This window comes from Amia ocellicauda, chromosome 10 (genome assembly GCF_036373705.1).
Source record: "Amia ocellicauda isolate fAmiCal2 chromosome 10, fAmiCal2.hap1, whole genome shotgun sequence".
Taxonomy (NCBI): Eukaryota; Metazoa; Chordata; class Actinopteri; order Amiiformes; family Amiidae; genus Amia; species Amia ocellicauda.
Genome location: NC_089859.1, coordinates 8,579,571 through 8,596,241, shown reverse-complemented (window position 1 = coordinate 8,596,241; position 16,671 = coordinate 8,579,571). Strand labels below are relative to the sequence as shown.

At 36.7% G+C, this 16,671-nt stretch overlaps 1 protein-coding gene across 3 annotated transcripts in view; it reads right to left on the bottom strand.

The window, feature by feature from the left end:
* col4a6 (collagen, type IV, alpha 6) overlaps positions 1 to 14,634 on the bottom strand; it is a 111,008-nt gene extending 96,374 nt beyond the window's left edge. For all 3 annotated transcript variants that reach the window (XM_066714883.1, XM_066714884.1, XM_066714885.1), the window contains exons 1-3: positions 14,544 to 14,634; positions 14,263 to 14,389; positions 14,032 to 14,080 (exon numbers count right to left, since the gene is read on the bottom strand). In XM_066714883.1, the coding sequence (XP_066570980.1) occupies positions 14,032 to 14,080; positions 14,263 to 14,321 (108 nt within the window). In that variant the 5' untranslated portion in view covers positions 14,322 to 14,389; positions 14,544 to 14,634. The remainder of the gene's footprint in view (positions 1 to 14,031; positions 14,081 to 14,262; positions 14,390 to 14,543) is intronic.
* Between the last annotated feature and the right edge of the window lie 2,037 nt (positions 14,635 to 16,671).

The window sequence follows — 16,671 nt, the reverse complement described above, 5'->3', positions numbered from 1 at the left end:
GTGTGTAATAGTTACCTTAAACTGTAGCAAGTCAGCAAAAGGTCACCATAGTTCATTAAGATTATCCATTGGTTTCTGACAAACTTGAGCTGGCTTGAAAACAGCACGCAAAAATCATGGATCAGAGCTTTAGCAATCATACATGCACCCTGGGCCAAATGCCCCTCTTGCATCTGCAGCAGTCTTGATTATGTTCTTTTGTTAATAACACAGACAGAGCCATTGACTCATGATGATCAAAACATACGCCATATACCATTCAGGTTGTTCTAGCATGTGCAGTTTCCACAGAAGCAAAAGTAGTTACCCTGCATAATAACAGATGGTTAACTAAGATTTTCTTGGAATGTCGCAATCTGGTTAGGATTGATTTTCCTGTGAGTCTTCTGTGATTTATGGAGACTTTAGTTCTAGTGGTGCCAGGTACAATGCAAAAGCAATACCAGGTCACCTTTTACATTTTTCAGTAACATGATGCTACATGGCTCAATAGTAAATTAAATTAAAATATATTAAGGCAGTAAAAAAGGAAGTAAATCAAGTAAACAGTTTGAGATGACATTTTAATGTCAGAATAAAATCATTATGCATATTAAAATGTATGGCGCCCTTACTTGATTGGCTCCGAGAAATCTGGCATTTAAGGAATACTGCTATTTTTTATCTTTGCTATAGTAACTAGAAAACGTCTCGATTTAGACAGATAAAAAGCTGCTGCATAGATATGTAAAGAAAACGAAAATCCATCCACAGGTACAAATGTGAAACTAGGCCAGAAGCCTGTCCTGACTAAGCCATCCTCTGTATCAGACATGTCTCAAAAATATATGCCTGTATTTTATCATTCTAAACAGAAGCAATTTTCCTTAAACCACATGAATAATCACTTGAAACACCTGAGCATCGACACAAAGATGCACTCTTTGTAAGTCTTAGAACTCAATTATTAAATTGTTCCCAGCAGCAATTGTGAGTCATTCACTTGCACCTCACCCACTTTTGTTCAAACTAATCCAGACAAACCTCTGAATTCACTTCCTATATTACAAAGCTCTGCTGACGTCCAGCTAATGTTGTGTTCAAGCCGATTACAGTTTATAAACTGTCTTCTATTAGTATGGTTTATGAATTAAGTTGTAGTTTGTGCACCATATGAAAGAAATGTAATGCTGCCTGAAAACAGCTGTGTCTGGGATTTCCTTCTCATTGCTCTCCAGGAATATTATATATTCAGGAACCCATTACAGAACTCAAACAAGGAATGAACTACAAGAACCACACATTTGTGGAAATTATGGCTTACCACAGAACATGCCAGCCTAATTAGAAAAGTAAGCAGTAGAGTTTTTGGCCTCTTGAAGAGAAACACGCATTATATAAAAATCTGGTTAGTTTTGAAGGCCTCAGCTCACAGCCAGCATGTAAAGTGGAAGCCATTACCTGGCAAGCTCTTATGCTTAAGTGTGGCCTAGCAGTCAACTAGGCAGCCAGTGAAACTGAAAGCTAGGAACCACTGGTACAGACATTTATTGGGTAAACTTATACTTGTTAATTGGTTTTCAGGAGTGTTAAACTGTAACACAATATTCTGAACACATACATTCATGATAAGCCCCTGATTTTAATCATCATATCTATTAAAACAGGCAGCTCTGATATCTAGATTATAAATAGTATACTTCTTAGACAGACATATCTGTCTACTGAAGCATGGGAGAACTTTCAAACTTTTTTGAATCTGACAATTTCCTTTCCCCCATTCATACTGACTTCAGGAATGTTCTGCAATCCATCAACAATTGACATCAGAGCACAATTTCGTGTCAAAGGTTCTTGGAACAATTTGCTACAAGAAAACAGGTGAGGAAGGGGGCTATATGTTCTCCTGTCATTTTGTAAACTCTTACATTGTTGCCAGTGCAGAAATACAATGTTAACGGTGCAAAAAACCGCAGACCAATAAAATAAGAGGATCTCACCAAAGACCATTTCTTCTTGGTCTGTTACATTAGTTTCTCTGACATTCTGTTGAGTAGGTCATGAACTTATGGTTCCATCCATCAAGCATGTCCTCACAAGCCCACTGTGGCCATCTTGTAAAGCACAGTTCAGAGCTCCGAGTGACTGATCTTTTGCACTTTTACAGTGTTTAACTTAATTGTCAACACCTGAACCCTGCCCTTACAGATCACAGAAATGAAAGATTCATGCTCAGTGCTTAGGGATTGGCATTATTATTATTATTACTACAAGAATTACTTGGTAGAAGACCAACACCAGTGAAAAAGCTTGAAGAAATAAAATAAATCACAGCACTGTACTCAGCAAGCAATTCTGAATCAAAGGAGAGAAGAATTTTCCAGACAATCGAATACATTTAACAGAACCAATCAGTTTACAAGGACTTTTGCCAAATCTGTAATGACATTAGATCCCACTCACTTTAAAATAGACCAAAATCAACATTAGTACTTGGTAATTTGTTTAAGTATACAAGTGGACTAGGTCTAATAAGAATTATTATTTTTGAGGGAGAACTTATTTCTAACATAGCTCTGACAGAATAAACCATAATGAAGTCCTGCTCTAAAACAAATGAGTGTCAAATTTCAAGATTTTCCATCATCTCCTAACATACATGATGTGGACTTCTGTAGCTACAGCAACAGAGAGCTCTAAATAATGCACCCTTATTTCAGGATAAATACTTAAGAATAGTGGTGGTCTTTTATCTTCACAGAGGTCTCATGTAATGTAATGTGTTGGAAGCTGTCAAAGATCATTACATTCCTTGGAAACCCTGGAGCATTACAATCAAGGAAAAGGAAGAAAAAATAATCCACAACATCATACCTAATAACTGTGATATTTATTCCATTTGTGCTCCATCTGTGTTCTGCTATATGAAGTAAGCATACAAAAACTGCTAGTCTCCAGTAAGGCATAGTTGAGGATAAACATCTTTAGTTCTTTCAGTTTCTTCTGACCTCTTCTTTTTGCCTTTCCGTGCATCTTCCCTAAGTCGTACGTAATCCTATTTTATAACCTGATGTGCAGAAGTCATTACAGTCATTTCAAATATGGCCAAACCAGAAAATTGTACATACAGTCTGATCCAAACTCATTTGACCACATCTTGGTGTTTGTACAGCTTATCCACACGGTCTTCATTCTCAATGTGAACCCATTTGAACACCTTCAAAAATACAAGAGGATGACTCTCTCAACTGTCCTACCACCCACCTGTAATCTCATTGTATTGCATTTCTGTTTAAAATTCCTAGCGTTTTCTCTGAATTTGAAAAGGTTGCCCCAAGTTCTTTGGCAGCCCCTTTACTTCCTTCACTGTTCCTCCGCTTTAAAAATGCCTTAAAGCATCCCAGCAAGGTTCTGCTCTTAATCCCTTTAGCCATGACTAATCTCTGTTTTTTATTGTCCATTTATTTCCACATTGTTTTTATATATTTATTTATTTTAAATAGATAAAAACTCTTACAAATATTCTTAATTTTTCAACTGCTGAGACTAATGTCTGTTATTGCCGTGCTTAAGATTTGCTAACATTTTGGGATGGCCGTGTCCTGCTGAGTAACTATCTTGCAGAAATTCACGCTTGTAGCATTTTATCATGCATATGACTCTTAATTACTTTTACACCCAATTCACAGCCAGGTTCCCAAAACATTTTTTTGGGTTACCAAACTGAAGTTTAAATACTTTTCCAAAATGGTTACTATATATCTATCTCTATCTCAATTCATCTACCCATCTCTATCTACCTATCGCTATCTCTCTCTAATGATCTGGGACTGTGTATGTATTCTTGTTAATTTGAGGGACTGTGATGTATTTGTATGTGTGTACGTGTGTGTTTGTGTCGGGGGGGGGGTACTGTACTGTATTAAGCAAAACATTTCTCAGACAGTAAAAGTTTTAATTTTTATTTCACCATCTATGTATTCATTTAAACCTTGGAATTTATACATGCAAATAATACAAACATGGGAAAGTGACCTTTAAATTAGCTGCCAGGCTGTTATTTGCATGCTGTCATTTTCCAGGAGCCCCAGGGGGGTGTTAAGTACAGACCTGTATGTGGCAGAGAAAAGTACATCAAAAACTATTTTTTTGTGGAATGACATGAACACACATTTTTACTTAGGTTTGTTGTTTCAGGTTCCTTCAGAAGCTCAGTTAGTAAGGAATGTACAGTACAAAATGCAAAATGTGATTGCCTTAAATTTGTGTGTGTGTGTGTGTGTGTGTGTGTGTGCTAACTGACAGTTGTATACTCCAAACACAGCTCCTGCTGAATACTGAAGTGAAATCATTGACAGGGTGGTGTAAAATAAAAAGGAATTTTGAAAACCTAAAAACTATTCTCCTATTTACATTTGCTATAGTCCATGCACATGTGCTTCATTATGTGTACACAAAGAACAAAATCACAACTGGGTTCAATATAAACTGCAGCTTAAATACAGTGCCATTTCAAAATTATGAATACAATGGGAAAAGGGTGTGTTGTGTGGAGGAAGCTCCTTACAGAAACTTTCTGTAGGACAGGCCAGTCTTTACAGCAATTATAATGGTGGAAAAAAAGTTCAGGAGACAGCTAATGAAAATTCTGCATCTTAGCATCTTGATTTAGTGTCTTGAAATGTTTAGAAAAAGCTCTGTAAAATCTGCCTAATGGGATCTGTATCATGGTGTCTAATACATCCGGCAGACCACACAGTTCTGGGAACTCTACAGCACAAGCACTGCCTAATAAAGCATTTATACAGTTAGGTTAATAAATATTTGGACAGTGACACAATTGTCATCATTTTGGCTCTATATGCCACCACATGGATTTGAAAGGAAGAGACCCAGCATCTGGTGATGTCTATGTGTTCCAGACTTCAGGCAGTCATTGACTACAAAGGATTTGCAACCAAGTATTGAAACTCACAATTTAATTCATGATTATGTTAGTTTGTCCAAATACTTTTGAGCCCCTAAAATTGGGGGGACCACATATAAAAATTGGTGTAATTCCTACACCATTCACCCAATAGAAAAAAGATCCAAGAAAAGTCATTCATACTTTTTCCTCCCTTTCCTTTTTCACCGGTGTATGAGATGCAAGATCCCTACTTGAAAGACGCTGAGACATATCATGTATATGTAGAAGAAGAACAGAAAAGTGAACTTGGCTTTCGAAAGATGACAAATAATAAAAAAAAATTGTGTGGAGCGGTGCAAGTCCAACAAAAGCTACTCTTTGTTGGGGGAAGGGGGGAGAGGGGTAACAATGTTGTTGTGGAGTACAGATGGAGGTAAAACTTCCAAACATATTAGTCAAGCCCTGTTTAATTTCAAAACTGATATATAACCGTCTGGAACCAGGTCTCCTACCTGTCCTTAAACCATCCACCATTTCGAAAGAGTATGTATTTAAACAGCAGGCTGGTATGACTGGGATTGGATTACATTTGGCACCTTTACCAAAGTCCAATTATGCTTTGACTCTTCCTCTGCTATAAAAAGCAACTGATGTTGACATCACCGTTGAAGAATTCAGAAGAAAAGAAACAAAGAAAAAGGCTTATTATTAACCAAATAGGATAATGAACAGGCCACAGCGCTTCCTCTGGGATCATGTTAAGAAGTGTGCCGTGGACCCCACCAGCTCCCTGCCTCACACACACATTGTGGTAAGAAGATGCAAGACACGGCAGGGTGGAGCTGAATGAATAATAACTCAAGAAAAACACCTGGAGACAAGGGTGGAGGGAGAGAGGGAGGGAGCAGTAATCCTCTTCAGCAGAAGAAAAAATAAACAAAAAAAAGCATAGCTTCAAGGGATCCTTGCTATCTTGAAGACGATTCAAGGACTCGCTTTTCTTCAAACTAAGCAGGCTACTATAACAACAGTGCAAAATATCCCCCCTTGTCAAACCCAGGATAAAAAGCAGACAAACACACCTCCAGGGCATTATCTTAAACTCCCATTAGACAGAAGGGCCTTCATATGAATCTGTGTAAAGAACGCTTATTTACTGCTATTGAAAGACTGCTTTTTTTTTTTTTTTACAGTCACTTCCTTTTGTTTACAACAAAATGCTTGGATTTCTCACAATATCTGTGAACATTGTTCCTACTGTATTTTAACCAGGCATACATCATACAGAGCCTTTTATATTTTTGAAGGATATAAATTAATCAAAGGGTAATGTAATGTTATACAGGGACGAGATCTTAAGCTATAAGGGATGGGGTAGTGCAATGAGGAAATTTAGTCCATGTTATTCAAGGCAACTCCCATTCAAAAACTTTATATGCAAGGATCTGGGAAAAGGTACGTGACATAGTCCAGCCATGCAGAGTGCTTTAAATAAAAATGTACAACAGTGCACAATAGTTAAGCAAAACAGTACAAAATCATGTATATCAAGCAATGTGCAGGAGTACAATTAGCTGTGAATAGCAATTAATTACAACCTGTACAGTAAAGCGCCTGGGAGCAGTGAATTACATCAGTTCACCAAGGTTACACAGATCTCTGCATCGCCATTAAATGTGAGTGTTAATTTTTTTATTTTATTTTTAATCGTCTGCCTCCTTTCTTCACCACATAAAAAGTGAATAAATCCTGGAAGAGTTCACCGTCAAAGTTAAACTAAACAGACCACTCCTGACTAAACACTTGTCAAGCCAGATGTGGAAGCTTTTATAAAATGAACCATACAAGCCCCACAGAAGGGGGAGAGTTTAAAAGTTTCTGTACTACTCTGTACCTTGGATGGATACTGGCCGATCGACACCTCCTTGTTACTGGATGAATAAATGATCACTGAAATTGGGACAGGTGTAACCATTACTAAATTGGTCAGTGAAAAAGCTCTGGAGGGAGAGATGGAACCGCTTTAATGCCAGGTAAATCAGCTTCAGAAAGGGCTGATCTGATGTCTCTCTAATGCTCCTCAGGGGACTGATTTATTTCAACGGGTAAATGGACTATGACAGTATAAGTGTATCAGACATCTTCCAAGATCTGTTACATTGGGGAGGAGGGGGTGTGGGGAGGTGAAAGAAGAAAAAAAGGATTCCAGCTATACAAACGAAGTGAAGCAGGATCATCTTACAGAATGAAAGCATAAGCCAGCTGTGATTTTTCCACCTTTTGGGATTCATGTTGCTGCTTTAGTGGTGTGATTATATACTACTATCTAAAAGTCACATGCAAACAAAAGCATGGGCATAATGTTTTCAGTCTGGCAATGCGTACCGCTAGAGGTCTCTACACTAAGGAAACATGTGCGTTGGTTTTAACATAATAGAGACCAGGTTCATTCACATTCACTTCACTAAGTCCCTCCCACGGAACACTAAGTCCTACTGATTGGACTTGTTGAAAATTACTAATTAGTATTAGCAGAATTGCTTTGAAACTAAATCTCATTTTTTGTTTGTTTGTTTATGTACCTGTACTGTATAAATAGGCTTCACTGAGAACATTTTTTCTAAATGTGATGAAGAAACTGCCTTCTCACCTGTGACAGGGAACTGGCCACATTCCTTTTTTGTGTAATCCTAGACCATAATCTGAGTTTGTGGTTTTTAGTGGTATCGCGTTGTTGCTTTAACATTCCTTTAATTCATCGAAAGCTGTTTACGTATCTGAGTAACAGTACAAGTACTTTAATAGTGAAAGGGTTTTTCACATAGTCTGTTTTGGTGGAATACTCATTTAAACTTGTCAGTATTTTATTTGTCAAAATAAAAGACTCAAACTATTGTTGTTGTTAACAACTATAACAATATCAGAAACCATTTATTTCTGCACACATCACATTTTATAGAATTTATTTACAGTTACACTTATAATTAGAATTGCCTTAAGAAGCAATCATAAAATTGAAATGCATATTGATCTTGCTCAAATAATCTTTTGTTATGTTACCCAGAACTTTGCCAGGTTTATTTGTATAATTATGAAGGCTTTAAATTGTGTATTACAAGAACACTGATGCAAGAAATAATTTGACTTCAAAACTAGTGTAATTTGCTATTCATTAAGCAGGTTAAATAATCTACTCAATCTTAGTGCACAGAGTATTCGACTTGTCTTAATTTGAAAAGGTGCAGCATTCGTCAACCGTGGTTTGAAAAAATGTAACCTCTGGCTTTAATAGTTGACAACAAAGAAAAGTTGCCTCCTGTTAAAATGTCCTCCCTCAGGCTACAAGACCTGCATGAAACACTGCAAATCAAATGCAAATAATATTGCCTCACCTAAGAAGGAATTTTCTAGAGGTGAGATAGGCAGCTGGGAAAAGTTTGTAACAAGTTCCACCAAGCCAACCAGGAATTTTCCAGAGGTATGCTTAAAGAACAAAACAGCTTTTTCTAAAAAAAAGCCCCTAGCATCACAAAGGCTCTGAGGAATAAAGAACTTCAGACCAGAGGTATGCAGTTTGTACTTCAGTTTGTAGAGTTACTCAACATTATTTAGTCAATCTGCCATGACATGTCTTGGTTAATATATAATATTACAGCAAACTGATTTTCTTGCAAAATCTCTCAGATTCCACAGAGTTGGCTTAATTTCAGAATATGTTACCTGGGACAATATGTTACTACATAATAACTACTCAAGTCCTCTGAAATGCATTTGGTAAAAGTACAACATATAGTTAGACCTTATTAGCATAATTCTTGCAAGAATTCAGATTGATTTGTTAGTTTTACAAAGACAAACCGAAACACTATTCTGTACATAATTCTATGTATAAAAGTGTGTCATTTCAAATCGGATCTAATTCTATTGAAGCTTAATTTCCACAGGATGGAGTCGATCCGAGATGACAGCTGGTGTCGACATTTTAAGCTCAATAAAGTCTCTAAAGCAGATAGTCTTCCCATTTCCAGATACTAAACAATGATTGGAAAGGACATGGAGTGATTTTCTTGTAACATAAGCTAACAAAAGCCTGGGAAAATGGGTAACATTTAAGTAAAGTTTTCATCCTTTCTAGTGCTACGAAATCATGACCTTGACTATGACTGAATTACAGCTGTATTTCTAGCAAACAGCAAAAAGAAAAAAGTTTCACACAACCACAACACTTATTTATAATAATTAAAGCCAAAAATTACTCAAATGTGCTGACCTTTAAATGGTTAGGGTTTCATTCAGCCAGAAAAATGCCGAATTATGAGCCTGGACTGGTTTCAATGAATAGCACTTTAATGACATGCTTCATCTTTTCTACATTAGACACCTGGTGATTGTAAGCACTGAGAAAATCTACAGCGTTAAATTGGCAGACCAAACTTCTCTCTATTCTTTTTGTGTAGGGCATTGAAAGACAATACAATTTTAACCTTTTCATAATGCCCTCTGAACTCCATTATGACCTCTCCATGACCACACTAGGGGTCCAACTCACAACCCACTACTTTGAAAAAGGTATTTTTAAACTACATTCTTTAAAATCACCATACTCCTCTCAGTGCCCTCTCCATGCTAAAAAGACAGGGCCTGCTTTTGCATTTGTTTTAACTAAATTCCACACTTATCTCAGTTTTCCATCTGAATTGGTTTAAAATGGTAATTTATTAATTTACATTCAGCATCACCTTTCCTTCAATGTACCTTTTTGTTTTTGTTCTTGATAAATATAGGTTTAATAAACCTATGTTTAAAATTATGATGTATGCGAAATGATGGGCCAAGGCTTCTCTCAGTTGCAATCTTACTTATATGGTGTAATCAATGCTCTGGATTATAATGATTTTATATTTCCCCTTTTCCAATCTAATATATTATATATGCATATACACACATACATATTAGTCCAGTCATGTAGTCTATTGCTTATCCAAATGCAAGAGAATTAAAAGACACTGTGCTGTTGATATAAACAATCCACACCTGCAGAGTCATTAGACACCATGTAGTTAATGAATGTGGAAACAGGTTGGTAGAAAAATATGAGAATTTACAACCAGCAATTAAGACAGCAGCTGGTCAGCTGAAAGGCTCTTTAGAGGGCTACATCTCCACAGCCAGTCTGCCCCAGACACAGCAAGACAGTGCACATGCCAAAACAATACAGCACTGCAAGAAATAGAGCTGGACACTTTCCCACAAGCTGAATGAACACACTGAAGAAAAAGAGGTGTGTGCCTTCCACTCTCCTGTTACCTTCATCAGTTTGGTGCAGAGACATCCTCTTCCTTGGTAACACATAATCCACAAACATACAAAACAGAAGCAGTGACTAACTACCTTTGAATGTGAAATAACCAAAAAATTAACATCTCAGGACAGATTAACAGAATGCACTCCTTCCTCCTTTTCTGTATTGGACATCTTTTGGTGTTCAAGTTACAATTTGAATGTAAGGCCCTTTAATGTGCTGTGCCCATTTCTTCCAGAAAATATAGTTATTTGGGTACTTAGGGAAAGCCAAACACACTCAAATTTCATCAGCAGCAGCCTGTATCAATCCACTACTGGGTGAAAGGCTCCTCAAGATGTCTTCAATGTTAAACATCTCTTTTCCAGGTCACATTTTTTATCTTCCCATATTTTATGTGGTCTTTTAAATCTCTTTCAGATCCAATATATAGCTTCTTCTGTCCATCTTTGGTCTGTTCGGCCTATCATGTCCAACCCATTCACGTTTTGGTCTTCTGATTCATTTGAAAGTTTTTCTGTCTCTTCTTGTTATTCCAAGCATACATATCTCTGTGCTTTCTTGTGTTTTCTGATTTCTGTATCATTTTTGTTTTCAGTGAGTAGGTTTCAGAGCCAAAGGTGAGCCCTTGTAGTATGCATTAATCAAATACATTTCTCTTCAGGCAAATGGATAATTTCCTCTCTGTAGCTTGCCATTTTTATTGTATTTATTGTACAATCTTTTAGGTTTTAGTGACCTAACTATACGTTTATAGTCTTTTCTATTTGATTACACTTTTTTTTGTATTACCAGAAACTGGATATGCTCATACATGAATGAGACAAGACACACAGCCTGAATATTGACATGGGCAAACCCTTTTCTAGAACATGAGCATGGACAGCTTTGAAGGGAATTCCCTAGACAAAAGCAACAGAAAACAGCAAATCCATCATACCACACAGTAATCAAAACTTGAGGTGGTAAAGAGTTAAGATGTTTCCACAAGCATTCTATAATGTCTAAGATGCATAAATGAATTGATTGGACTTACAATGCCTTTACAAAAAACTGCAGAGATTATCATCAAGAAAGTTTGCCCAAATATTACTGTAAGATCACATTTGTGGAGCTGTTACATCAGGGTGTTGCTAGGATGCAAAAGATCTTCCAAAGCATCTCGGGGATGGTCAATGGGTTGGAAATCACACAACTACATAGGCTTTTCCTGATGATTCCTCCCCCTTTGAGTAAACTATGCATATCCCTTACTGCATGAGGACAAGGGTTATCACCAACTAAAACAAAGTATAGAAAGCTTGTTGTGGAAACAGGTGCATAAACAATATACAAATGTTAGCCTTCTTTTAGCAGCTACACTGATTAAACACTTGGAGATCAATGGGGATCATCCATGATGCTCCCTAAAACATTTTCTGAAACTGTAATATGTTAGAAGTTCTTCGCTCTAGTGATGAGGCACTGTGCAGTTGGCAGAGACAGCCCTGGTGCACCTTGAACCAAGTTTCATACAAACACGGCAAGCTCTAAACCTTCTTATAGGCTTTGGTTGTACAGTTAAAGAATAGTATTTTTTTTCTGCCCTGCAGATTCCCAAATAATGGTTTTGATATTTATCCTTTTCTGATTGGTATGAAGTCCCAACTATTTTCTTCAGCAGTTGTCTAGTAGCTGCTGCACAGCATAAGGACCACATTCTGGTCATATCTTGCTATGGTTGAACATGAATAACCTTGCAATCATCATCTATGTCCACAAATGTCAAAAATCTTCTTAAAAACAAAAGTTTTAAATTAAACCATTCTAACACATATATTGTATTATATAACCATTACAAACAATACAGCCAAAGCAAAGCTCTGAACTGAATCCAAATATATTGATCTGATTAGGATTACCAAGTACCAGAACAAATTGTTAGTGAAAACTTTAACTACATTACAAAATAAAATAGTATTAAATTACATACAGCTATTTCTAATCAGTCTTTTTTATTGTATTTATTATTTAGGTTCATACTTATGTAAAGCCTGAAAAGACAAATGTGTTACTCTGTGTTCTTCTGGCTGTTATGCACATGCATTTGTACTATAAATAAAACAAATACTCTAGTTACACTATAATGCTCTACACAAACCTTTAATTGTTTGATTGTGTGAGCAGACTGTATTCAGAACCCTTGAGTTACAAAACAATAACTTAGCATGTGGAATTATTTAAATTGTATTTAAATTAGGTTTACAAATAATACTGTCCCTGTGTGTATTTCATTCAGAGAAAATCAGCAGCATCTGTTGCCTTACAGTAAGCAATCTTTCTTCAAGGCAACTTCATTAGGAGACTTAAAGCAGGCAAACTTGACACTCTGACATCATATTTATTGGACTTGCTTTATTATTAATCTCATAATGAAACTGAGATAGGATTAACACCATTAACACATGATTAACAAATCATGCAACAAATAAAACCCCATCTTAGCCTGAAATCTGCAAGTTGGAACTTCTATGGATTGACTGAACAGTTTAATATCAAATGGATTAAATGGAAAATAAGTTACTAAAAGATCCATTATTGCCTAATTGCTTTGAAATTCTGGTAGCTTTAAGTTTTTATTCAACACACAGCTAATGTTTTGAAATGTAAGTCACCACGGAAATGAACGTATCTAATTATAGTGTTCTAATATTCATAAAGTAGGCGGGGCATTAGAATGCGGCAGCTGGCAGGACATTAAAGGGACAGAGATGCGTGGTGGGCTTGTGCGTCCAAATCCAACAGGCTGGACACTAATATTGCTGAACCAGGAACTTCACCCAAATTACTCCAATCTACCCACACACTTCAACAGATCAAGTGTTTTGGACGACTGTCCCATTTAGAGAGTCTCTCTACATTGGCAATATTTTTAAAAGCAATGCATTTCATAATATTACAAATGGGTACTATCACTGTGGATTACGATTAATTTGAGCAAAGCTAAATGACTGTGATGATCCACATTTGAACAGCTCACATATTAAGAGGTTATTCAAACGACAAGGACTTGTATACGGGTCTCCTGTGCAATGATAAAGACATATACATTTTATATCGGAATTTCAGAATGAGTGTACTGTACAGTAATGCGTCTTCAAAATTGGTATGCAGTATTCATGTAAGTGTGCGTATTGAATGTCTTGACTGCATGTTAAGACATATTTAATCTAATTTGCTGTTGTATTCTTTAGAAACATACGGCAAACATAGGTGTTCAAGGCAGTAGCACTTTATAGGCATCCATTCGCCCTGTTTGTAATACTAGAACATGAATTGAACATGAATTGAGTTCTCTTATTCAGCTCTTAAGTAAAACATCCAATGATCCACAGTGCAATAAACGCCTACATATCAAACACTATCTCGATAAATAAGTTGTTTTGTTCCACCAGAATCAATCCAACATCTGATCTAGGCTGACTATGTTTCGCTGAAATAACTCGATGTAATGTAGCCCATGCGGCCACCATTTAGTTTAAAACAAGTAGGAGTTCAGCTGCTATAAATACAACTACGCCTGAACGTGTTCCGAGTTAATAATAAACCGCACATTCAAATAAATTGCATGCATTAACTTGCGCTCTTTTAAATCTGCAGTCCTGTACACCTCAACTAAGACGTTTGTGTGCAACCTCCAGGTTAATTGAACTATACAGACATATAGTAGAGAACAATAGAACATATTTAACCACACTGGCAGGTGATTATAAATGCCCAGGTGTGTCGTAGGAGAAAAACAAATGTTTCCATTACATTGCACATCAAAAAAATGTAATCCTAATAAATGCATTCAACTTACCCCGTAGACCGGGTCTGCTGCCAAGTGCACACAGAGTATTAACAAGATGCTGAAAAAAAACAGATATACATTATTATTTTTTATATAAAATAATATTGCATACCTGATGACATTTCATATCCATCTAATAGTGATTGTTTTTCACTTTTAAATCCTAACAAAAAAACTAAACCACATTCTCTCTCTCTCTCTCTCTCATATAATTTATATAAGTGCATCGGCCATACGTACCAGAATTTCATTTTTGCCCGGATTATTTGAAGTAAATGCCAAGCAGCGGCAAAGCTCATTCCCTTAGCAAAAGCTAGAGGCACCAGCACCTTCAAACGCGCTCATTGAAGTGTCCACGGCTCATCCACTTTGGGAAGTAAAACAAAAAAAGAAAGGAAAAGATCAGACAAATAAATGACTGTTCAAATCGAAAGGCGGGTACTGAGACTCCAGCAATGCTCAACATAAGATCCAGAAACGTAGTTATAACCGCCTTAAAAGATAGGAAACTTAAGACTTACAAACTTCAGCTGTGGTTCAAAAGCCTCCTCCGTGCCCGACCCGAATCCATGCAGACTGCGGCCAGCGCTGGAAGCACTGGAGGAAGGGGCGGGGCGTCGGCTGTCAATCAGAGGACATCTCAAAAAAGAGACGTTTCCCCTAAACTGCGCTGCTCCTTCGTTATCATGGATCACGTGTGTTCTTGGTCTTATTCTTAGTCGTATTTGTAGTTGCAGCAAACAGCGGTGTGTAGTAGACAACAACACAAAAACAGAAAAGAGAAAGCACCACAAGGAAAATCACAACACGAAATATACGACATAATGATAAAGGCCTTTGCTTTGGCTGCGTGAACTGTAAACTGTAAAGCAGATTTGCATGACACAGGATAAAACTACACTGCAGCCTATTCTGATTTACATTATAAGTTACAATTAGCAGGGTCTTCATACTCCGTTTTTACTGTTAATTGTTTCCGACCATTAGTCACTCAGCTTTAAATATTGATCACTTTTGCTATTTTTAGCCTGTCAGTGTGGTATTACTGCTTCCGCATCCCTGCCCAAACTCCCGGTCCATTGATTACTGCTTCAAATGGTTTAATTATTGCCTTCTGCAGCGCACCTGTCTATTTAAAGCCTTGTTTCCCCCCAGAAATATGGTAGAGCCAGTGAAGTAGCTTTACATGAGATTTTTAAACGATTTAATTGAAAGCACAGAACAGCCTGTCAGGGATGCAACGCTTTTGGACACGTTAGGCAAATACTCCTGTGGTCCAGGCTTGCATCTCAGAGCAAACGCCTTTCTCTTCGGCCTTTTGATCGATATTTTAATGTTAATATGTAACTATTTTATAACTCTACAAAAGTGTTAATCTATGAAGTTGATGGTGTATATTTTCTGTGCTGTATTTTCTTTGCGTTTTTCTGCATAAGCACTAACTCACTGACGATTTTGCTGTAAATATATGATGCGTTTTTTGCATCTTGACTGAAATTAGTTATTTGTCTTTACCTTCTAGTTAGTGTCACGTCTGGTCAGGGCAGAAATATATCCCACAACACTTTATAATACCTGGTGTTTTTACTTGAATTATTTGCAAGAGCTGTGTATGATGTTATCCAAGTCATAAATCGTTGTATGTCTGCCTTGTTGTGGCGCATCAGCCTCACAAGAACTGTGATATAAAACAGGATCTGATATATTCTCTTACTACAGTTAGTCTATGAGATGGTGTCTTCATCCTTTTCTAATGCAAGTTTCTAAGAGGAAAATGAACTGATACAACTATAATATTATGTCATTTCAATTACACCTTACTGTAAAGGCCTCGGATGAAACAAATGTTCACTTCACAAACCTCATTAGCATTTACTGTAGGTACATATAAAGTGCTGCTTGTATAAAGATGTGTATCAATGACATATTACGAATGTAATGAGCTACACACTAAAGTTTATAAAGCTGTTTATATGGACATAACTGATAGTGACGAGGACTTTTTGCTTTAATTTACCTTTTTTATTACCGTTTCATTCATTCATTTCATTCGCAAAGTGTAAGATAATTTGTATTTTTCGTGACAGACACTATTCCAATCAATTCAGTTATATGCACACTGATGTATTTTTCTACTGTTATAATATATACATGTTTGTAATCACATTAACTTGTCTTATCACTCGGTTTTACTTCACGTTTCGTTTTATAAAAGCACACTTAACAGTTGAAAAGGTATAGTCGACACTGAATACATTTTAAATGTGAGACATATATATTTATATAATATAGTTTATAGTTTCCAAAACGCAGACTCAATAACCCGGGTCGCACCAGCACAACTCTCTCAGTTTCCAAATTTCGGTTCGTATTAATATAGAGGTATTTGATCCGAACTCAAAACAATCCGCTTTAACCGGTAATTCGTATTCTCTAGTCTCGATACTTCAGTGCATCTCTTATTAGAAACCGAGGAAAAAAACACAATAGTTTATACATTAAAACAAGCCAAACAGATTTTCTTAATAGCTGGAAGAAACTAAAATAACTATAAAAATGTAGCGGACTATATTGGTCGGCGCAAGGATCGCCCAGTTTCCTTATTTGGGAAAGTAGACCCGGGCAGCAGGTTAAGTGGAGAGAGAAAAA